This window comes from Amphiprion ocellaris, chromosome 20, assembly GCF_022539595.1.
Source record: "Amphiprion ocellaris isolate individual 3 ecotype Okinawa chromosome 20, ASM2253959v1, whole genome shotgun sequence".
In the NCBI taxonomy this organism is placed as follows: domain Eukaryota; kingdom Metazoa; phylum Chordata; class Actinopteri; family Pomacentridae; genus Amphiprion; species Amphiprion ocellaris.
In genome coordinates this window covers 17828921-17851451 of record NC_072785.1, presented here as the reverse complement: position 1 = coordinate 17851451, position 22531 = coordinate 17828921, and the positions used below count along the sequence as shown (strand labels likewise).

Sequence of the window (22531 nt, the reverse complement as noted above, 5' to 3'; positions counted from 1 at the left end):
GGGCACGAGACGAGCAGCTGCAACCTCAAGCCCCTGTTCTCTCCGCTGTGCCACCATCTCTGGCGTTAACAATTACAGAACAGGCTCCGGTTTGCGTTTGGTGGATTGTGTCTCAAATAGTGTCACAAATATTGTAAAAAAAGTTCTTTAGAAATAGGCACCATTCCTGTCTTAAGACAATCTGAGCTGAATAATTCATAGCCAGGACCTGGTGTTGTCTGAAAAAACAAAGGCACAGGGTGGTTTGGTGCCAGGGAACTCCACAACTCCAAGCAGGATTAGGGAGAACAACCCTTAAAAGTTCCCAGAGGACCACTGACCCTCTACATGATTTAGACTTGTTTGATCAGTTTAGATACTTTCACAGATATTGGGTCTTTGGGACAAAAGAAAAGTCTTTCATTCATCCACAACAAGCCACAAGAAAGCTTTTCAAGTTAATCAAATCTAATGTCTGGATTTTAACATCATTAAAATTTGCAATTTTATTTGATAAAATGTCTAATTAATCAGATGTGTTTTATACAGTACATTTTTTTAAAAGTCAGAGTGTTGATCATTCTCTAAAATTTGCTTAATCCAACTTGTCTGTACTGTTTATTTGATTTAATTTATTTCATTTTTCTGTATTTTGTATTTTATCTTATACATGATCACTTTGCTTGTGAACAAGTTTGAATAAACTCTGTGTGACAAAGTACTATTTTAGGTCCATTCAACGTGGAAACCTAAGTTCCCCCACAGCCTTAAAAATGTAAGTTACCTGCAATTTAGTTGATTCATTTGTTCAAAGTCTTATAAATCGTCAAAGTGTGAAACCAGTTGAGATGAATTAAGTGAACTTGAGAAAACAAATTCACTCAATTTAAGATATTAAGTTGATTCCACTAGTCATATTGTTGCAGTGGTTAAAGACAGATTTGCTTTCTTTTAGCATTGTCTTAGTTTAAAGATTTTCTTCCTCTTTTGACATTAAGAACTTACAGCTGCTGAAGTCTTTTTTTTTACAAACTAGAGTTAGTACAAAGACAATCTATTGGTGTATGAACTGAATTTAATACTATATTTTGTAATAGCTAGAATTGTTTGAATTATTAGGATAAAAAAACAACCATAATTTACTTCAAAATGCATTTAAGATACACAGCAAATTTCCACCACGTCTGTTTTCTCAAACTCCTAAAAAATAAAAATAAAATAAAAATTTTGAGTTTCAGCTCTCCAAAAATGCATCTGGGGAGTCTGCTTGTATGCTAGTTTTGTTCAAAGCTGGCCATCATTTTAAGTCTGTAAGTTATAGTAACATTAACTAACGTTATTAAGGTCTAACGTGGTCTGAAAATGATATTTTTAAGTTAGATGATTAAAAACTAGCAAATATCACAAATTTATATAAGTTAAACAGAAAAGAGTTCCTTTATGAAGTTTTACAGTGTAATATTAACAAACTTGCTTGCTTATTTGTGGCCCTATTTAAAGGGAGAGAAAAAACACCTTTAAGAGTAAAAGTGGTAGTGAGTATTGTGCGTTTGTTCCATTTGTCCACTTTTTTCACCTCGCCACACTGGAAGGGTTTATCACACTGAAAGCCCCCCCTGTTCGTGAGACAGGTGTTTTAATAAGGCAGCCAATTGATGTCCCCAGTGTGCTCTGCTACTTGCTGCCGCTGTGTGAATTCGCGGAGTAGTACAGAACTTATTGTGGCCGCGGCGATATCGCGAGACTTGGGCCATTATCAACCTGCTTGACACACAGCAGCGCTGAGTGCAGCCTGCCTTCCCAGGGTCGGACTGAAGCTCAAGAAACGACAAGGAGAAGCGAACATCTGGCCGCACATCATGAAAGGACATCGGGGCTCGTAGGAGATAAAGGACGACGAAGCGGGCGGGAATACATGTAAGTGCAGCGGGGGGGGTTTTTGTGCTTGGGAACGGGAGAAAGTTAAAAGTGTGTCCCCCCCTTCGCCGCTTCGTTCAGCGCAGTTGGCTTTGCTGTGAGTTCCTCTGCTGTTTAAAAGGCTCCCAGCAATGCGTTTCCCAACACGGACATGGAGCTCGGTTTACTGCGCCCTTGGCCCTCCTGTCTCCTTCCTGCACTTTCTTCTTCTTCTTCTGCGTTTAAAAAGCAACCCAACCTCTGCGCGTAAAATTACCCCTCTTCTCTCGGCAGCATCAAACTTTAATCCACTTCAGTTTTTTTTCTCCAAACTTGCCATCCTTCTTTCAATCTATTTTGAATTAACCCCTTTAAACAAATCTCCCCAGTTGTGCGCGGGTGTCCGATCTGTGCGCAAAAAGGTGCCACAAAGCGATTTATTGTCATCCGCGGGTGTGTGATCATTAATCCGATTTTTTAAAAAGTTGGAAACGCCGCGTAATCTTGCGATCACTGTAGATACACAGTTTTTTTTCTTTAAGTTGTATGTCTTTTTTGGACTGCGTAGCCCAGAGTTAACATATGGCATAAAGAGGAGCACAGCTGGAGGTAGCGTTTCCATTGCGGTGATGTCAGAGCAGCTGACTCCACAGCTTGCAGTGTAATTAGCAAACAGAGCACCAGTTTACTCACTCTGCTCTGGTCTTATTTTTTCACGTTAGCCTCCTTCCCCTCGATGGACGAGTGCTCCCGTTCCCACAGCCGCCTGCTTGTCCTGTAAACACCGCTGCTTTGTGTGCGTTTGGAGAGAAGGGAGGGGGAAAAAAGCACCGGTGCGCCACTTATTTTTTTTTGGAAGCGCAAAGAAGTCCGACCACAAACCGGAATACTTTGGATAATCTGGAGAGTGGGTCCGTTCACACCGTGATACACGGGTGGGTGAGCGCAGCGTAGCGTGTCCTGCACCACTGGAAAGAATGTAGGATTTCTGTTCTCAAGTTGGAGAAAGTTAGAGATGCAGTTAAATGTGAGATGTTAGGGAATTAAATGCAAGTATTCTGAGCGATTTTACGAGCTGCTTGAAGGTGTTGTGTGTTTTCCGACACTTTTAAAGCATTTGGCACAAGTTACTGCTCACATTTCTACTGCTTTTGGACACTTTGGTGCTTGTTTGTAATCTGTGACGCCTGCTCCGCTGTGCCCTCTAAATGGCTTCATTTCGTTTATCCAGTATCCTGTTTTTCCTGTTTTTCATCAGGTTATGAAGGAAGAATGGAGTTCCCAGACCATAGCCGCCAGTTGCTGCAGTGTCTGAGTCAGCAGCGTCACCAAGGTTTCCTCTGTGACTGCACTGTTCTTGTCGGGGAGGCTCGATTCAAAGCGCACAGAGCCGTGCTGGCCTCCTGCAGCATGTACTTCCATCTCTTCTACAGGGACCAGCTAGACAAAAGGGACGTTGTGCATCTCAACAGTGACATTGTGACAGCCCCAGCTTTCAGTCTGCTCCTTGAATTTATGTATGAGGGGAAGTTGGAATTCAGCACTCTGCCAGTGGAGGATGTTCTGGCAGCAGCCAGTTACCTCCACATGTATGATATAGTGAAAGTGTGCAAAGGCAAGCTGAAAGATAAGGAACTTTCCTCCCTGGATGAAAAGATGGGAGAGGGTTTGGGACTCAGCTGTCTGGACAGGGAAAATTCCTCAGATGGCGAGCTGCACAGTAAGCAGCTCATTCAGCGACAGCCCCAGACACTGTCTCAGGGGCTTCACAGGGCCCCCCCAGCAGAAGTGTTTGACATGGACAACAGTGAAGTCAGGCTGGCTGTCACAGATTGTGATAGGTCTACACAGACCAGGCAGAAGGCAAACGGTCACTCTGGCAGGTCCCCGGACCTTGTAGGTGTCAATTATGTGTCAGCAGAGGCCGAGCCCTGCGTCCAAACAGCTGGAAAAACAAAAGCTGATGTCAGTAGTTCCACCGTATTGCTGTCCCAGAGGTCCCGGGCTTCAGATGACATGGACTGTGCACTGGATTTGTCTTTCAAGCCTCTGTCTAGCAGAGATCCCTTACACCCCTCCTACGTCTCGGGACAGCTGGCCCTCGACAGCCAGCAGCAGGGCACTGAGCCACTTGTTAAAGACGAACACGACTTGCTGTCAGAGCAGGAGGACAGTGAGCCGATGAGCCCTGAGAGCCAGCGCTTTGGGAATAGTGCCAGGAGCTCAGTGGTGACAGGGTTCGCTGCCCTCTTCCCAGGCAACAACGGCTCCACAGCCGCCCTGCTCTCCCAGGAGGAGGACCTGATGGACGAGGAGGGGGAGGCCTGCCGGGGGAGGGAGGGCGCCCCAGGCAGGGAGGTGGACGGGAGGGGTAGACTGCTGGGGGACAGCGAGGAGGAGGAGGAGGACGACCTGGCCTCCTCAGACATCTCCACCTCCAGTGGGGTGCTCCTGCCCCCGGGGCAACAGGTGTGTGTGTGTCCCCTCTGCAGTAAAGTCTTCCCCAGCCCCCATGTGCTGCAGCTGCACCTCAGCTCACACTTCCGCGAGAAGGACGGCGCCCGATCCAAGCTGTCCCCCGACGGCTCAGTCCCCACCTGCATGCAGTGCAACAAGACCTTCTCTTGCATGTACACTCTTAAGCGTCACGAGCGCACACACTCTGGCGAGAAGCCATATACCTGTGGCCAGTGTGGCAAGAGCTTCCAGTACTCCCATAACTTGAGTCGGCACGCTGTAGTTCACACGCGTGAGAAGCCTCACGCTTGTAAGTGGTGCGAACGGCGTTTCACTCAGTCTGGGGACCTCTACCGCCACATCAGGAAGTTTCACTGTGGCCTTGTCAAGACTCTCGCCATTGGATAAAACACCTCTCACCAGTGCCATGACATAAGACAGAGTGTCTTTTCATACACTGAATACTACTACTGAACAATTTTCCCATTAGTGTACACATGTTGGCAGTTTGTTGGAAACATATCTTTTGGATTCTACCCCATGCGGCATTTCTCAAGTTAAAGATGTAGCAACTTTGAACTGGAGCTGTTTTCTGTGCTGGACTATGTCGTAGGCGTACGTGATGGTCAGAGGCAGTCAGTTTGAGGTGCACAGGCTGTTAAGATAAAACTGGGTGCTGCGAAACTCAAAGCTGGATGTGTGTAGACAAAGGTGAACAAATCAGATGATGCACTTGTTTGTTTCCGTCTTGTTTGTGTCAGTCTGTCGAGTTTATTTGAGGAGTGTATTTGCTGGAAGGAAAAGCCTCCTATGTTCGTAACCTGTGAGCAAAATGGGCGATAGCTAATGCTAACATACGTTAATACAGTCGTCAGAAAGATTTTATTTGTGCACGTGGGAGATCAGAACCGTCCGTGAGTAGCAATATATGATTTGATTTTAACACCTACATTATTATTCTAATTATTTATTTTGGGGGATTTTAGTCCTTAACAACTATCATAAGGCAGCAAAACTAATGAAGTCTGACTACTGGAAGTATGATTTTGTTTATGGAAGTAGAATTGTTATTTGGTTGAAATGAAGTTTTTATGTTGTTTTGTAACAAGAAGTAAGCAGACCATCGTAACACCATGCTATTTTATTATTTTTTTGTTTTGTTTTGCCTTGGGTTAAGTTAGCAGCTCTTTAGTTGCTAATGTGAGTGAGCACATGTTGATGGATTGGCCTTCTAATTGTGACTTAAAAAGACGTATAATCAGAAGAGGGATGAGAGTAGTTAAAAGCTAATGCCTGTAATACTGGTGCCTACTGAAATTCTTAACACTTCACCTAGTGTACTTACTAAAACTAGAATGACATATAATGCCATGCCTTTTCTTTTCTTTTTTGGGGGGAGGTCAAAATCAGTGACTTTGTTTAGGCCTTTACAAAATCTGGATTACACTCCACATACCAGGTAGTAACTGAGGTCTGCTCTGGAACTGATCCACGAGTGTCCTTTTTTAATTAGATCATTTACAAGAATTGTAATTAAAAAAATGCAGATCCAGCTCTTGTTAATTAAATGTTTATTGACTTGTCTGTGTTAAAAGCAAGTAGAGTCCAGCAAATTACCTTGTTATTCCCTGGTATGGCATAAAGGGTTCACTGACACGCTGTTTAGGACCCTCAGCAGGCAGAGAGGGGACAGAGGGAGACAGGTGGATGTTTGTCTGTTGTTAGCACTGTTTGTCCATCAGAGCTCGGCTGAATCTACTGACTTTTCTTTCTTTGAATTAATCCATTGCTGTACGTGTCTAAGTTACTACTGATGAAGTTGGAGCCTTTTAGTGATGCTGCCCTTGAAGGAGTCTCTGGGCAGCAAATGGATTTCTTCTGTCTGTTCACGTAGATGCTATATGGATTCTTACCAGGGGTGTAGCACTAAAAGTTCATGATATTTGTCTAATCTGTCCTGAGAAGACTTGATCAGAATTTATTTATTAGTTTGACTTGTTTCAGGGTTTACCGTAGGTGTAGTTCTTATTTCTATAAGCTTGAAAGACATTGCTGTCTTGCCTAGCGATCTTGGTACTCATTAACTGGTATTGGGGCTGTCCATTTTTTTCTCTCTGTGCAAAATCGAGTTACTGTAATTGTATTTTAATATATTGTGTAGAAAATCTCTGCGGAGTGTTCAAGATTTGTCACATGGAACATAGAGAAGCACTTGTTTTTAGCATGCATATAGTTTCAACACTATTGTCTAGGCTGCTATTTCTTACTGTTTGTATATTTAATGTAAATATATACTATATTTATCAAATGGTTTTGTTTTTTTCCATGTTACTACACACGTAAGGTCGACAGAGTCAGGTGTCTTATTAAGGCTGCAGTCTCTTAGTGTCATGTCTTCCCCAGGGAGTTTGGTTCCTCTTCCATATTCAAAGACTTTATTGGACTCCGCCTCACTACAAATCAGAGCAGTTAATGCTGCTCCGACTGCTGTTCTGCCAGAGGAAACAGTTGTTCACAAGCACAGCCACACTGATATGGCACCGGCTACCTATAGAAACGAGACAATACAGGCATTGTTCACCCCCCACCAAGTCCCAGGTAGTTCTCAAGGGATCATTGTGTATCTCTGTCCTGGCTGTGGGGAGAAAAGGCAGTTCAAGTCTCTCTTTGCACTTTTCTGTATTGAATGGAGCCATTGGAATGTGAGAAATGTATTTAGCAAAGGGAGACCAAGGAGACTGTAAACAGGTGTATTGTTTGGAGGCATCAAAGAACAGCCCCCCTCCATCCCAGCATGCAGTAAATAAATGCTTCATTGTTCCTCCACATGCAGGAGATACGACTATGAATTATTAGAGCATTACGCTTCAAGTGCCAGATTTGGAAATATTGTTGAGATTGACAACAATATGTCCGCTGGCTGTGGTGATTGAGGTCAAGAGTCCATTTCACCTTAGACACCCCAAGGTGGTTTTCTTTGGACTTCTTTCAGGAAAACAATTGAATTCACCTGTAATTTCTGAGAAGGTTTTTAGCTGTTTGGGTTTTTTTTCTGGATAAAGACCAAGTCAAGATGGAATTACTGCAATCTGTTTCACTCCCTGACCTGAAGTTAGCAATGGGGCTCAGATGAACAGAAAACACTCCTGTTGCTTACTTGCCCTGCCAGTTAGATCACTTCAGTAGATAGATTTCAGATACGTAGATGTTACGTAGTGCTGATGATGTATATTTCAGTCAGAGCACACAGGAATGTAGATTTCGTCTCATTTTTTTAAAGGAACATTTTTATGTGGTGCAAGTTAAAATTTGCTTGATTCTCTAATGTACATGTGTACAGAGGTAGACAAACTAACGACGTGTAAAGAATTTTCTTTTTGTTGTTTGCAGTCTTTATTTATACCTCCAGGATGATCACCAAATGTGCCTTGTAGACACACGAATAGGTGTTGCATCTGGAGAAGCCCTTTTTCTATATTGTACATTTTTGCCCTTGACTGCGGTGATGATGTTCACATCACAGCAACAGTGGCCCGCTGAACATTCACAACAGTTTCTTTTTTTAAATCATATCAAAATGTTAATGAAGACAAAACTAAAAGTCCATTTATTAGTGCTGCTTTGCAAGAGATTAAGTTTTGAAATTTATGTGAATAAATTTGTTCTGGACGTGTTAAACTGAAGTCAAACATTTTTTTTTGTGTTTTGGCTTCTATCAGCCAATACTACTGGGAACTAACAATCCGTTCCTTTTTTATTTTAATGTCACTGTTGAATGTGAAACACTGAGATTTTGATTGTTGACTTGAAACAGTGCTACTCTTGATCGAGGGCTATGTTCGCCTAACTCATGCTGTATGATCTTTGAAGTCAAAAAATGACTGATACTGGAATTTTTGTCCTCTGCAGGTTACAACTGTGAAATTGTGTATAATCATGAGAAATATTTATTATTGCATATGCTTCTTGTGTAACATTTGACTGTCTCGGTTTTAATTTGGTTTAAAAAAAAAAAAAGCTTCTAAATGTCAAACGAAGATCTTTTTAATAGAATTTGTAGAAGTGCCATTAGAATTTAATATAATTTTTTAATAAGAAAGGTATATTTTATAGTAATCAATTGCTTCAGTGTTAGTGGTGTAGAGATTAGAGGACAATCTTTATGCAGAATTGACATTGCTTAGATATTGAGGCAATTTACTTTGATCTATAACTGTATGTGCATTTTCTTTGCGCTTTTGGAGTGTGTTTGTGTGCGTGTGCTGTGGAAATGTGACAATCTTGATTTAGGTCTTTATTAAGATTATGTATAGAATTAAATGGAACAACTTTCTTTGTGTGGAGTTCTTTCATTTCCAACACTTCCTTGCAACAACACATCACTTTCACTGCAGTTAATTATTGTAGAATTTATAAAGAAAATAAAAGCAGACTTGAACACTCTTAACGACCTAAGAATGCCACTGAGGAGTCCTTGTGTGACACATGGCAGCAACAGCCAGGCAGACAGCATGTGTGGGCAGCGCTGCAATGTGTACAGAGACAACAGAATGTGATAATACTGCTGGTCTTACAGGCCCTATCCCTCTGAAACCATAAACTGAGCTCAAGGACGAAACAATTTCAAGATGGGCTCCCATTGTTCCTGACCTGTTGCCAATACTCTCCAAAGGAGATAAACCCGACATAACAAAGCCAGTTGACGCTGTCGTGTAATTATTACTTAAAACTCAATCATATCTGTTTCAGCAAACTACACCACCACACACACATCTATTTGTATGTAAACAAATGCATTCCAAATGTTTGTCTAATTGAGGAACCTCATGCCAATTCACTGGACAGTTTCAATGGCGAGAACTTTTAATTATTTCCCTGCTGCACCATGAAAGAAATCCAGCTGCTTTGCTACGTGATCCCAATAGGGATGTGCCCGGGTTCCCACCACCCTCCCCCAAATCCCAGCTCACCCATTCTGGGAACGCCATATAGACAAGGGCCGCATCCAACTGCCCCTGCCCCCATCTATCCTACCTCCACCCCCACAGTCCCCAAAACCTCGGGCTCATCCCACCACTCCATTGTGTGCGTGGGTAGTAGCTCAGCCAGGCTATTGTCTGGCCCAGCTCCCCAGCACGTACTTTATGCACAAACAGACGACACAGCGGCGCTAGCCAGGCAGCTCCAACATAAAGAAAACAATGTCCTCCCAAGATCATTCATAAACACCCCGAACAGCCCCAGCCAGCTCACAGTAAATAAGGGCCCTCTGCAACGCTGCGGCCACCTCGCACTGTAAACATCCACAGCAGCAGGCCTCGGTGCACTCGCTGGCACCCACATCTCACATCTGCCTGACGGGATCCGGGGCTTAAACCGCCTGGTGTGTGTATATGTGTGTGTGTTTCTTTCTTATGGACCAAAAACCTTCACATGGAAAGTAGGGGCCATGTGACAGGGCTTAGCTTGCTGGGTGACGAGCTGGGATATGTGCAGTGTAACTCGATGGTGTAATAAAACATTCCTCCCCGAGGCTCAAAGCCGGGCTCATTTGGCTGCGAGCGCTTTGGCGTGCTTGTTTTGTGTGTATATGTGTATATATGTGTGTGTGTGTGTGTGTGTGTGTGTTTAGAGGTACTTGAGAGAAGTTGTAGGAAAGTTGCAAGTGTCCACCACCTCAACAAGGCCAGCGGTGGGAGCCCTTGACCTCTGAAGGGACGGACTGCCAGGGACAGCTGGTGTGGCCCGTGTTTATTTATTTATTTCTTAACAAAAGACAGGTGGTCACACTTGAAAAGGGCACACAAACACAGTCACACACATGCGCTTGTGTACAGACAATGCGAGCGCACACACACGCATGCATGGGTAGTTTTCTTTTCTCTCTCCATATTAACACATGCATATTGTTATCATCCACTTATTCGTGGAGGAACCATTCTTTTGACTTTCAGGAAATCTAATTCACACTTCTCAGGGATAATTCTTAAGTTACCCAGCCTTTAGTAATATAAAAGTCTGATTCGAGCCAAATTGTGAGGCTACATCCACATTTGAGCAACAAGTTCATAGTTCATAGCTACAATCTTAAAACCCCCAAATCTGAAGTGTACACACCACATCAATGCCTACAAGTGCATAAATACATATCAACCAGCGCTCTCACACTGGGTTTGCCTTTTTTGGCCTGGCTCGCCCTGACAGTGCCAAGACAGTGTGTCCTTGGTCCACTGTACAGCTGTCACTTACTCACCCTCGTTGACGCATATTTATAGCAGCAGCATCACTGGGCCTGACGCTCACCACACTCAGACCACAGCTGGTCCCCAAAAGAATGGGTGAAAGACAAAGCCACGTGCTCCCGCTGGCCGACTGCAGTTGCTCCTGTCTGGAGCGCTGTGGGTGTTTATGTGGCTTCTCCCTTTCCTCTTCACACCCACACCCCGGCCATACACGAAACCAAGGAGTAGATTGGGAGCGTTCCTGAGCACACCGTGACCTTTTTTTTTTGTCCTTTAAGGGTCATGGATGGGGCCGACGCTGAAAACCTTGACAGCTGCACTTTCGTTTGTGAAGATACATAAAGTCATCCCATCATTATGGAGTTGTGATGTGGTAGGTGAGGGATAAACATCAGCATCGTCAACTGTAAAGAGAGACATAAGGTGGTTTCTCTCAAAAAGTTGAACAAAACAATGAAAGGAGGAAACTGTCTAAACTCCAAATTGTTGATATAAATCAGAAAATCTGCAAATTCTTATAGAAGCGGGACATAGCAAATATTTTGCATTTTTTTCTTGATACATGACTCAATTTGACATACTTCACATTTTTCTGTCCTGTAATTGTTTCAGTCCTATAATTTTTACTCTGTTGGATCAAACCGCATCCAGCAGCTTTACACTTCTGGATGTTACCATCTTGAGTCAATGGCTGCTTAACCTCCAATCAAAACAATGCGGCTTGAAAAGGAAATGTCTCTCTTTCAAGTGTTTTATGTCCATCCCTGACTTCCTTAAAGCCTTATCAAGAAACGTGCAGACAACTTGACGCCTGGCTTGCCAGCAGCTGTCTGCTCACTCAGCCTGGAATCAAGAGCAGCCCTCGGACACCAACTGCAAGGAGCTCCCCACAGACCGGAGCCACAACTGGCCCTGGCCGAGCAGGGGGATTGTGACTCAACAGCTCATAGGCGCATTCGCAATAAGCTCCTGGAAGCGCTCTCATCCAAGCTAATATCTATAACACCGCGTCACATGACTCGACTTCTGCCACCAAGAACAATTACTCACGGTGTACAATACCCGACCCTGAAACCAGTCATCATCAGTGACAAACAGCAGCCAAGAGAAAGTGATGACTACACCTCAAGGTCGCGTCCCGCTGGGATAATTGTAGCCAAATTGTCTGCTGCAAAGGTCTGGTTCTGTTCAACCTCTGGGTCTTCTTGTTTTAATAAATAAATCTGATAGCATATTCTCAAGGTCAGTCTAGACGAGGCTCGACTGGAATTTCATTATCATTGCTGAGCCGAGACAAAACTTACACTCTTCAACTAAAAGGTTGAAACTCTGCCTCTTTAGCATAGCGAGATAAATTTGTTCACCCGCTGAGAGTGAGCAGTGAATGTGCCCAGTTTAAAAGGAACTCATCCTTCAGCCAAGCGCTTGATGTGTGCTGCCACCTGCTGATTTACACATCTGTGAGACTCTAATTTTTGTTCAAACATATTGTGGTTTTTTTGTCATGTAATACTAAATTGAAATACACCATAGAGGTAACAAAAGTGTATACAAAAGTGTTCAAGTTTATTTCAGTTACTTTTTGAAAACACATATGTACAAGAAAACATCTGGATCACATAAAAACATCACAGGTATAAAATTCTGTCGTAGTAATATCTCATTTGAAGCAACTCTATGTTTAGTCGTAAACTCCTGATCCATCCTTTGGTCTTCGTTTACGTCGAACAACCGCAGCACAAAACTTCATCGTATCGCCCGCTGTAGCTGTGGAACAAAGAAAGCATTTATCATTTCAACTATATTGAAAATATCTGACATATTTGTGAGTAATTCTGCTCAGCTAACTTTTGATTCTGCACTTCACACTCAGAGTGAGTTTGGGTTTCAGCGTTATGATTTCGGTACTTCATAGCTTTTCAAAAAGAAATTCTGGCAAATTATAAAAAAAACTGCAATTTAGTATAACTGCAACACATGTGACCCAGAGATGAAACTGTTGTGTCAGTTGTTTTACAAATTCCTGCGGTCCTCCTTGTGAGACAGTCACACCATTAGTGGTATCTCGTGTGTTAATGCTCCATCAAGTGTTTTAAATTGATTACACTGTGAATATTTAAGTGAAGCTGGGCTTCAAAAATTATATTAGGAATAAAAATTGCAATATCTGTAAGAAAAAGTGCAATAATATGCTTTCCACAAATCATTCAGCCCTTGTACTTTGGTATGTGGACAGAGGGATGAAGGGGAATAAACCACCAACAAACAATAGTCTGTCCTCTGTACTATTTCAGCTGCAACTGCAAAAATGAGATGTGCAAAAGAAACCCAACTTCAAAACACAGATGCAGAACATGGAATGGCTTGAATGATCACTCATCTGCCTTTGATTTATATTTTAACCTCAGAAACTTTGAAAGGATGCCTGCATCTGCGGTCCCTCCTTTGATCACTAAACATTCACATATTTTGCATCACACGATTCAGGAAATTCTTGTCTTTGCAAGAAATTGCACAGATTTACTTTCATTTCTGATGCATTTGTTCAAAAGCAGACTAATTACATTGTCCAAAGTCAGGATGGCTGCTGAAAATCAGGTGTTGCAGCTTTTCTACAGTGAAAGGAATATAAATGGCATATAAATAATTTATACTGAACAATAGATTTTTAATTTTTAGGTGGACAAAAATGTTCACATTTCAAGTGATATCAAAGTTTCACTGCTCTGTTTCTGCATATGAATTCTGACCCAAAAATCTTTTGAGGATTTTCTTTCTGGCAAGATTAATTCATTTTAGCATCCACTTTCTGTTTATCAGAAATACAAAAAACTACACGCCTTTGTTTAGTCCAGTGACGTTGATGGAGAATTGCAGGTATGTCTGCAGTTAAGAGCGTGCCACAGTACAAGCACTTGCACTAGAGGATTGCCTTGCACAGAATAGATGAGAAACAGCTTGCACCCCACACCTCGTATAAGCACGTCTTTAATGCCAAAGCAAGTGCTTTTCCAACTGACACCTAATTAACCTCAGCATGCATGGTCTCTCAGTTTAGTCTCAGGATCTAATGATACTTTGAAGCTGAGACGACTAAAGAACATAAAGGGGAAAAAAGGAAAGGAAAAACACTGCTGCTCGATTCCAGCTACGGATGCAGTCAAGTTTTCAGGTCTTCTCCTTAATGAGTCCCTACACAAATGTAGGTGCAGAAAAGGTAAAGCTTTGCAGACACAACTAGTTTTTTAGAATATAGATTAGATAGGTAATGCAAACATGTCAGTTTAAATTAGAAAACATTCCATTAAAAGTGCTATCTGTATCAGTGTCATTTCTACTTTATATGTGCAGTCAGTTAAAAATAAAAAAACCCACTGCTATAGATACAGCCTTTTACCTCCAGCAATGGCCAATGCTGATTGTCAATATATCTGCATGACTACAATGAAGCCCTCTGGGAGACTGAGTGAGAAGCAAATGAAAGTGTGACTTACTCTATGATGGTGCAGACAGAGCAGCAGAGGCTGGAGCAGCTGGAGCACTGGCGGGTACAGGAGGAACAGGCTTGACGGTCACACTGGGAGCATGAAGTCCTGGACCCCTGACTCTTCTGACACACACAGCAGCCCGTGGGAGCTGCTGGTGCATCTAGAAAACATATACATTCATACAGTGCTATGGTTATAATGCAATTAGTTAGGCACTCCAGCAAAAAAAACAAAACAAAAAAAACAACCAACCAAATCAAGCATCCAAACCTGCAACAACCCTGACATCTGCTGGTAGAAAGTATGAACTGAGTGAAACATCTGCTACCGTTGTATTTATATATGACAGTGTTTGCTCAGTTCCCGTTTTACTGGAGTCCTTCTTCTCTAAGATAATGTTCACGGGGGGTACAGGAAGGTTGAAGGTTGCTGTTTTTATTTATTTATTGTTTCTTTTTTCCTTTAAAGCACTTTGTTACGTTCTATTTGCATGAAAAGAGCTATACAACTAAAGTCTGATTAATTGACTGAACCATCTGCTTTTGGCCTCGAGCAAAGTAACTTCTTTCAGCCGAGAAATGATCTTTAGCTCATTTGGATAAAAAATTTAATTCCTCAGTACCCATGTGTGCCAGCTAATTGTTTAAAGGAATTTTAAAGAGATACGTCTTTGCCAGAATGTCAAGGAAATGTCATGCAGAATTGTATGTGTGTGTGTGTGTGTGTGTGTATAAATAAACACACACACATATACATATGTATTTGGGTTGTCATTAAAGAACAGGTCGCCTATATGTACACTTAAACGAACACTAGTGTCATGTTACTCCTGTGAATACTGAAACTATATAATGTTAATATTAGTCTTAAGTAGGAAATGTCCACTAAGACAACATTAAAGCAAGCAACACATTTTACATAAACTGGGCCAGACAAAAAGTTTGTCTTGGAGATGTTTTCAGGAAGTCATGTGGGTGCATTTATCATTAACTTGGTCATCTTTCTATTTTGTATTGGGTCATTCCATATGAAATCAACAGATTTTAAGAAAATTTCCCACATGACCCTCTCAGATTTTTCTAAATTTTTACATACTTATAGAACATTATATATGATGGAAAAATCCAAAATTGCAAATTTTCAAGAATAGTTTGTAAAGTTGGTTCAGTTATGTCTTTTCAGAAATTTTTTAAACAGTTCAGAAACCTTCTTTTCTGCATCCTGGCTAAGTTTATACTGACGACCCATTGCTGTTGTCAAGTCCGCAATTTCGGTAAGGATATGGTCTGTTGGCACCCAACACTGGTCCTTCCTTCTGGGCCAAGAAAATGATCTGGCAGGGCCTTTTGGTTTCATGAAGCCTAGGAACACATCTGCCTGCTCAGTTGACACTTCCACAACATTTCCCAAGTACCAGTAATTATCATAAACAGCTGCAACATACTGGCCAGGATGCAGATCATGCTGCAACAAATCTGCCAGTTTCTTCAGACATAAGGTCATTCACTCTAACAACAGTTGATGTATAAATTTGTAAGTACTTAATAATATCTTCTTTACTCCGTAATACATACATTTGAACACTTGAAAAATCACTAAATTTTCTGTTATATATGGCTAAAATATGGGGTGAAAACATGCATATTTAATTTGAACATTAAACATAGAAGGATTTATAGAATCAAGTTGTGCTTGGTGTCAAAATTTAGGGCAATTCCTGTACTTTAATATGGTGTCTTTTATTTTGTGATACTACCTATCCCACATGCTGATATTGACCTTTCAATCCGAAGGTCAGACAGATATTTTTGATTTTTAGCTGTTCATGTATCATACATAACATAACATAGGACCTTTATTTTACAGAGATCCATGATCGCACAATTCCTTCCCTAGAGGAGAAAAACTCATACCACATTTAGCCAAGTCAAGAACACTCTTGTGGAGGGAGGCGAATCAATGTGAAGATGAACATCACTGGTAATACTCAAGAGCAGAAATGCCAGATTAGACTTTGCTAAACAACATTTTAAAAAGCTTGTGCAGTTCTGAAACAACACTCTCTGGACAGCTGAAACACAGATAAACTTGTAGCAGAATGACAGGAAGACAAGAGTGTGGAGATTGAAAGGAAGGGCTCATGATCCAAAGCAGGCCACATCATCTGTCAAACATGGCGGAGGCAGTGTTATGGCATGGACAAGTACGGCTGCCGATGGAACTGGGACACTGGTATTTATTGATGATGCAGTCTGACTCACTAGAAGTAGATTTCGGGTATAGGCCTGAAATTGGTTGTGCGTTTCATGCGGCCTTCTTCTCCCCCTCTGCTACCAACGCGTGACCACTTTTAAAATTCCCTTCTCTAAACGTAACAACAACTAAAAAATCCAGGCAAGCAACCTACCATACCGAAAATTCCAAGTTTTGCAGTAAAGCAGCCCTGCTAGTTTTTCTTTAGTAATTTGCCATTTTAATGACAGGACTTGTCTCCCTGCATGCACATATTCCACCCAAACATTTGTTGTGTTGCTATTTTTAGGGGACACTGAAATCCTTTGCTTAGCTCCACCCAATGAAAATTGTTATTGGTTTGAAGAAATACAAACAAGCTAGAGTGTTTTTCTTCATAGCAGAATGTTAATGAGGTGCGTTCTGTGCTGCAGAATGGTTTGGCTATGCAAGGCTGATAAATGATGTGACAGCTGATCGCAGTAGGAGAGTTATTTCTGCAAAACATAGTGCTATTTTGTTCAGTCAAATGCTGCAAAGCTGATAGGATGGCACTTTCTACATGGGTAATGCAATACTCTTTGAATCAACGCTGAAAGTTACTTCACACTTCAATCACATCTTGTTTGCTTTGTTTTAAATCCACTGTGGTGGTGCAGAGACAAAATTACTAAAACTGTATCAGTGTCCAAAACCTTTGTCTTTCCCCTGCTTTAGTTCAGGCTCACCTTGTGAAGCACTGGCTCTTGTCAGTCTCCCATCATGTCCAATCAGTGTCTGTCCTCTCAGCAGAGTTTGGCTGCATGCAGATGTCTCGGCTTGTCCAGGTGGTTGGGGGTCTCTGCACTTTTCCTCTCCGGTCCATATTTTGCCCATCACAGCTTTGGCACCGTTGAAAAGCAAATTTTTTGTCTTTTCTGTGACAAAAAGACCCAATCAGAGTGAAATTATAAGTCAATTTATCATCTGACGGCCTCGGTACCCAGGAAACTGATAATAATAGCACTTTTAAGGCTGTTTTGTTGCACTCTGGCTATATTGTAGTACTTCAGTGGTAACACTGTACAGAAAACACACCAAGAACACCTTGTTCAAAAATCAATTACCAGACGTAAAGAGGGCATATTAGTCTGAACACATTATTAATCTTATAGTTGAACTAATAAAGTCGTCCAAAGGTGATCAATAAGACTATTTTTTCAATGTATCATGAATATATACTTGTATTTATCAACCGCTGCGCAACGTCAACACGCAAACATGCGCATCGACGAAGCTAACAGTTGCTAACAGCGCAACGCAGCCACACAGCAAACGCGTACTCACCGTATATTTCTTGCCTGTATTTGTTCCCAAACACGCCGTAGTTATTTAACTCCTGTTGCCCAATGTGTATTTTGTATTGGGAGGAGAAAGTTTCCGGAAAAGGACAAGTTCGTTTCGGCATTTTCGCTGCTAAAAGTGCTGTGCTGTGCTGTGCCGTGTTCCTGCGGACTCGCACACTTGTTTGTTGCGGGAAAAGCGGGAGATGGGCGGGAATGAGCCAATCACAAACACATATTATTGTCACGTGAAAGCACTGAGCCAATCAAGCAACGGCTCTACTGTCACATGATCTAGCTTCTTATTTAACTCGGGCCACATTAATGCTGCCTTCAGGGACTGTCGCCAATTTTGTATGTTTATGTTTTTAATTTCAGAGATCAATAGCTTGACAGAACATTAGGAAGATGACCACAAACAACAAGAAGAACTTTTTTAATATTTCAAAATGTGAAATAAAATTGCCAAACTGCTGGTAACTTTAAATGAGGAGTCAAAACAATCCTAATGCACTCAGCTAATAGTGATACAATATTATGATTGATTGCAAACAGTGAATAAAGGCTTTAGAAATCAAATCAATATAATCCATGGCCATCTTAAACAAACATAGTCAGCTCTGTTCAAAGGTTACATAGATGTTTATTAGGTAACGTGGAGAAGATCCTTTTAGGTGATGAAAACATGCCACATCAGGTCTGTGCTTCGATTTAGGGGTGAAAAAGGTTTAGAACATCTGGATCATGCACTCTCTGGACTTTCCAACACCGACCCACTTGACTAAAAGAGAGAAAGAAATAGCAAGATTAGAAAAGATGACAAAGCTGCAGAAGTCATAAGCAAGACATTTGTGATAAGTGCATCAGTGCCACCTGATGGACAACTGGCTGTTCTTGTGTTACTATTTATTTTGGTTCTTTGTGTGATCTGTAAAGTACAATTAAGGTTGGTTATTCTGTGTCAAACATACTGGGAACTCCAATGTGGTTCTCAATGAAGCGAATGTAGTTTTGTGCCTTGGCTGGAAGGTCGTTCCACTTCCTGGCTGCAGATGTGTCTGTCTTCCAACCAGGGAAGGTTTCATACTCAACCTCCACTTTTTGCAAAACGTCCATGTTGGCTAAAAGAAAGCAATTATTACTAATCAGTTATTGGATCTTGATAGCCAGTCCCAAACAAATATCATCAAATCAAACAAGAAATCTGGTAAATTACCTGGGAAATGGGGAATTCTTTTTCCATTGAGTTTATAGGCAACTCCAACTTTAATTTCATCCAGCACATCCAGAATGTCAAGTTTTGTCAGAGCAATGCTGTTAAACAAGTAACAGAGGAGCTGTTTAACACTTACTGTATATCACAGGTAGAATGCAATGGATGATGGTGCAGAAAAAACTGCAAGCTTGCCATATTCAAACAAAACAACCACAAAACACCCGATGAAAAACCTAAACTGGTGAAGCCACTCACGCGGTGAAGCCATTAATCATGTGAGCATATCTGACGATAACAAGATCCAACCAGCCACAACGACGCTTCCTCCCTGTGGTTACACCAACCTCATGACCCCTCGTCTGCAGCAGCTCCCCTACTGCCTATGGAAACAGGAAAAAACAACTATACTTGTAATTGTACTGTCAATGGGCTCAAATGAGGTCAGGCATTTATAAATATACAATCAGTACATTAGCAGTATGCACAGCTGAGTACAATAAAACATCACATGTGCTGGAGGGATAAAATTTTAACATTTTGACCTATGTCCCTACGGTTAGCTCCCGTGACAAGTAACACAACCCAGGCTCACACAGTAAATATATCCTTAACCCGTACTCTGGCCCCTAAATTTATCCCTGTGAACATGTGATCTGCAAAAGACGTAAAGCGTGTTTGAGCCCGTCTCTCACAAAATTTGACAGCTGCACACAGCCAGAATATACTCCCCCTCTCCACCACCACCACCACCACCACCACCACCACCACCACCACCACCCCTCGCCAGCCTGTGTGTCAGCCACATGATCTCAAACAAACTATACTGGATATCAGTCCCTTACATAACATGTTATGTGTCTCCTCATACAATATGTAGAGCAGAAAGGGAAAGTGAGCATGTGACAACACTTTCCCAACACTCCTGGTGATTTACTGAGGCAGCCTCAAGCTCTTACATTGAGTTGTTCTGTGGGGAAAGCTCCGATTCCCACTCTAGTGGTGTAGGCCTTCGCTACGCCAAAGACGTCACCAATATTCAGAGGAGGGATCCCGAGACCAGTGCAAGCCCCTCCGACGGTGCAGTTTGATGATGTAACGAAAGGATATGTGCCTGGAAAAAAAAGCAATACAATATAACAGCAGTGACTTATTCCCAGATGCCGAATTTCTGTTTAAAATGAGCTATGAATGCAAAACAAAACTTTGTCACAAACCCTACCAAAGTCAATGTCAAGCAGAGCAGCATTGGCCCCTTCAACCAAAATTTTCTTTGGAGGTCCGTGAAGAGCTTCGTACATATAATAGACCCCGTCTCTGACCATTGGACGCAATCTCTCAGAGTATTCCTGTACGACACAAGGAAGCAAAGAAACGTCTCATTGTTGGAAACAAGTCATCCAATAACAGTCACTTTTCTAAGTATCTACCTTTAGTTTTTTCAGTTGGTCCTCAACGTCAACTGTCAAGGATGGATACATGGACTGATACTGGCGGACGAGGTTCTTGAATCTGAAAGGATATACACAATATATAGCTCATGACATATTACCACACATGAATGGGGTTGACTCCTTTTGGCTTGGGTTATTCCTTAACTTGACACCATTCCTACCGAGCAGAGAAGTCCTTAAAGTCACCCAGCAGGTCACATACACGGAGGCCAGTGCGAGATGCTTTGCTGGAGTATGCAGGTCCAATTCCCTTCTTAGTTGTTCCAATGCTGTCATTTAAACAAATGTGTTAAATCAGTGCAGATTTGTGCTGTAGTATACTTTGATGTATTGTTGTATCTTTTGGCAAAGGATCATTCTGAACCGCATCATGCCCTCATCACCTTCCCCACCCTTACTTCTTTCCTTCTTGTGCTTGTCTTTCAGTCTCCTGTAAGCCGTCAACAACCTGGTGGAAATCAAACACTGCAGACAGACAGCAAACAAATCAATAAGATGCAACCTTCAAACAGAAATATCTAATGTAGAATGAAGTGAAACTCTATAGACAGCTGTACATACCGAGGTGAGCTCTGTCTGAGACAATTAGTCTCTTCTCCCAACCTTTCAGACCTGGTCAGAGAGAAGAAATCCGACATGTGAACACACACTAACCTTATTTTGCATTATTTTACTTTTTTTTTGTTAAATTACCTTTTTTCTCATTTTTATCCCCTTCTTCGAACAAACCAGGTAGATGTATGACCACGCCATTACCTAAAAGAACAAAGAAAGAGTTGGCGGGAGGCCCAGTTTGAGTAATAGTTTGAATGATGCTGTAACTATAAATAATAAAGACAGAAGCCTTTACCAATGAGTGACACGCTTTTGGGATTAATGATTCCACTCGGGAGAAGGTGGAAGTCATACTCCTTTCCGTCCACTACCACTGTGTGTCCTGCATTGTTGCCTCCCTACAAATCACGGAAGGACATAAAGTTATGATAGCTCATACTGTCGCCATTTGGATCAAACACCCAAGACCAACAGAGAGGATTCATGGACATGTCACATCTTATTTTCATAAGGCAGCGATAAGCCACCCTTTCCCCAGATTCGCCAAGCTTTTCCAGCACCTATTTTAACTGACTTGGCTGGTGCTGGTGGACCTTCCGCTGTTTCCCCCAACTGGCTAAGACCTGGCCTTCTCACATATCAAGCCAGCCTGAGAATGTGACCCCTTGAGCCTGGTGGGTGGGGCTCTGAAGCCTGCAGAACACAGGGTGCTAGTCCTGTCAGTGGAGATAGTACAACACAGCAACTGTTGGCAGGTTTTACTGAGTGTCCTGGTGCTAGAGTGACCTCTGGAGTGTTCTGTGTCTTATGTAAGTGGACAGGAGCTGCCCTGTTTGGAGTCAGTATGAATTTAATGAATCTCACATCCATTCTGCATCTGTGATCTGCTGGAGAAGTCAGTCAGAGGAAGTTTACACCACACATTAGCATCATGTATGTGGAAAATGTTTGGGAGTTACAATTAAACCACCACAATATCCCTATTTTATGATTTGAATCCTTAAGTGGACAGTTGGGAAATCACATTATGTGGATGGATATGGTTTATTATAACACTGAAAAGAGTTTCTAGTTAGAAAGTTTTCTTCAGATCACAGAGGTGCAAGTGTTTTCCCTCTGAGCACCTGTTGCACCCAGTAAGAGACAGATTTTATAGTAAGGAAACTGATTCATACAAAACATGACATTCCACTGCCTGTGCTTGGCTGAAATCATAATCAGCCCAAACACTTACCTGGCATCTGCACACAAAGTCAGCCTCTGTTGCCAATAAATCCACCACTTTCCCTTTTCCTTCGTCTCCCCACTGCGCACCGAGCACCACCGTCACTTTGTTCCCCGCGTCGTTGCGCGATCGCTTCTGTCCGGTCGCTGCGGATTGATTTGCGTTTTTGTGGTCTTTTGCCGACCAGGTGAGCGACATGATGGTGGTGGTGCCTTTAGTCCGCCCGTCTCAAGAAGACTAAAGTGTCTCCAAGAGTGGCATTGCCATATCTGTAACTTCATAGCCGATGATGTCAGAGCCAGACGCACAGATGGACGTAGCTGTGCTCTGGCGAGTTGTCTTCAAGGCTGCTAAAGCGCCGCGACAACAGCCTTTACGCACAAATGTCAGGTAGATTCACTCATTAAATTTAAATCCCACATTGACTGTGTGTAACCCGCATATTACAGCTTTTCTAATTCATTTATT

General features: G+C 42.1%; 3 protein-coding genes across 5 annotated transcripts; 1 reads left to right on the top strand and 2 right to left on the bottom strand.

The window, feature by feature from the left end:
• Window positions 1-1736: 1736 nt before the first annotated feature.
• zbtb42 (zinc finger and BTB domain containing 42) lies at window positions 1737-8665 on the top strand. 2 transcript variants are annotated; one of them, XM_023273336.3, is made up of 2 exons: window positions 1737-1896; window positions 3134-8665. In XM_023273336.3, the coding sequence occupies exon 2, from the start codon at window positions 3148-3150 to the stop codon at window positions 4738-4740; it is 1593 nt and encodes a 530-aa protein (XP_023129104.2). In that variant the 5' UTR covers window positions 1737-1896; window positions 3134-3147; the 3' UTR covers window positions 4741-8665. The 2 variants fall into 2 exon arrangements, with proteins under 2 accessions (XP_023129104.2, XP_023129105.2); XM_023273337.3 differs by lacking the exon at window positions 1737-1896 and adding an exon at window positions 2462-2810.
• A 1434-nt stretch (window positions 8666-10099) lies between these two features.
• On the bottom strand, window positions 10100-17820 carry siva1 (SIVA1, apoptosis-inducing factor). Of its 2 annotated transcripts, XM_023273335.3 has the most exons (4): window positions 17621-17813; window positions 17023-17211; window positions 14069-14222; window positions 12120-12341 (listed from the first exon to the last, which is right to left on the bottom strand). In XM_023273335.3, exons 1-4 carry the CDS (start codon window positions 17739-17741, stop codon window positions 12293-12295), a joined length of 513 nt encoding a protein of 170 aa, XP_023129103.1. In that variant the 5' UTR covers window positions 17742-17813; the 3' UTR covers window positions 12120-12292. The 2 variants fall into 2 exon arrangements, with proteins under 2 accessions (XP_035805465.1, XP_023129103.1); XM_035949572.2 differs by lacking the exons at window positions 12120-12341; window positions 14069-14222 and adding an exon at window positions 10100-10978 and having other exon boundaries at window positions 17621-17820.
• Window positions 17821-18036: 216 nt separating this feature from the next.
• Window positions 18037-22316, bottom strand: adss1 (adenylosuccinate synthase 1). The gene is made up of 13 exons (XM_023273323.3): window positions 22073-22316; window positions 21134-21236; window positions 20977-21039; window positions 20845-20895; window positions 20682-20748; window positions 20445-20552; window positions 20260-20341; window positions 20052-20178; window positions 19789-19943; window positions 19088-19212; window positions 18833-18930; window positions 18588-18737; window positions 18037-18397 (listed from the first exon to the last, which is right to left on the bottom strand). Exons 1-13 carry the CDS (start codon window positions 22259-22261, stop codon window positions 18345-18347), a joined length of 1371 nt encoding a protein of 456 aa, XP_023129091.1. The 5' UTR covers window positions 22262-22316; the 3' UTR covers window positions 18037-18344.
• Window positions 22317-22531: the final 215 nt, after the last annotated feature.

Coding starts and splice junctions, on each gene's coding strand:
- zbtb42 (XM_023273336.3), top strand. CDS start 3,148: ATGGAGTTCCCAGACCATAGCCGCCAGTTGCTGCAGTGTCTGAGTCAG.
- siva1 (XM_023273335.3), bottom strand. CDS start 17,741: ATGCCGAAACGAACTTGTCCTTTTCCGGAAACTTTCTCCTCCCAATAC. Junction 14,223..17,022: donor AAGAGCCAGTGCTTCACAAG/GTGAGCCTGAAC, acceptor TATGTTTTCTAG/ATGCACCAGCAGCTCCCACG. Junction 12,342..14,068: donor TCTGTCTGCACCATCATAGA/GTAAGTCACACT, acceptor TTTGTTCCACAG/CTACAGCGGGCGATACGATG.
- adss1 (XM_023273323.3), bottom strand. CDS start 22,261: ATGTCGCTCACCTGGTCGGCAAAAGACCACAAAAACGCAAATCAATCC. Junction 19,213..19,788: donor TCCCCACAGAACAACTCAAT/GTAAGAGCTTGA, acceptor CTGTTTCCATAG/GCAGTAGGGGAGCTGCTGCA. Junction 18,738..18,832: donor AAGAATTCCCCATTTCCCAG/GTAATTTACCAG, acceptor GCTTTCTTTTAG/CCAACATGGACGTTTTGCAA.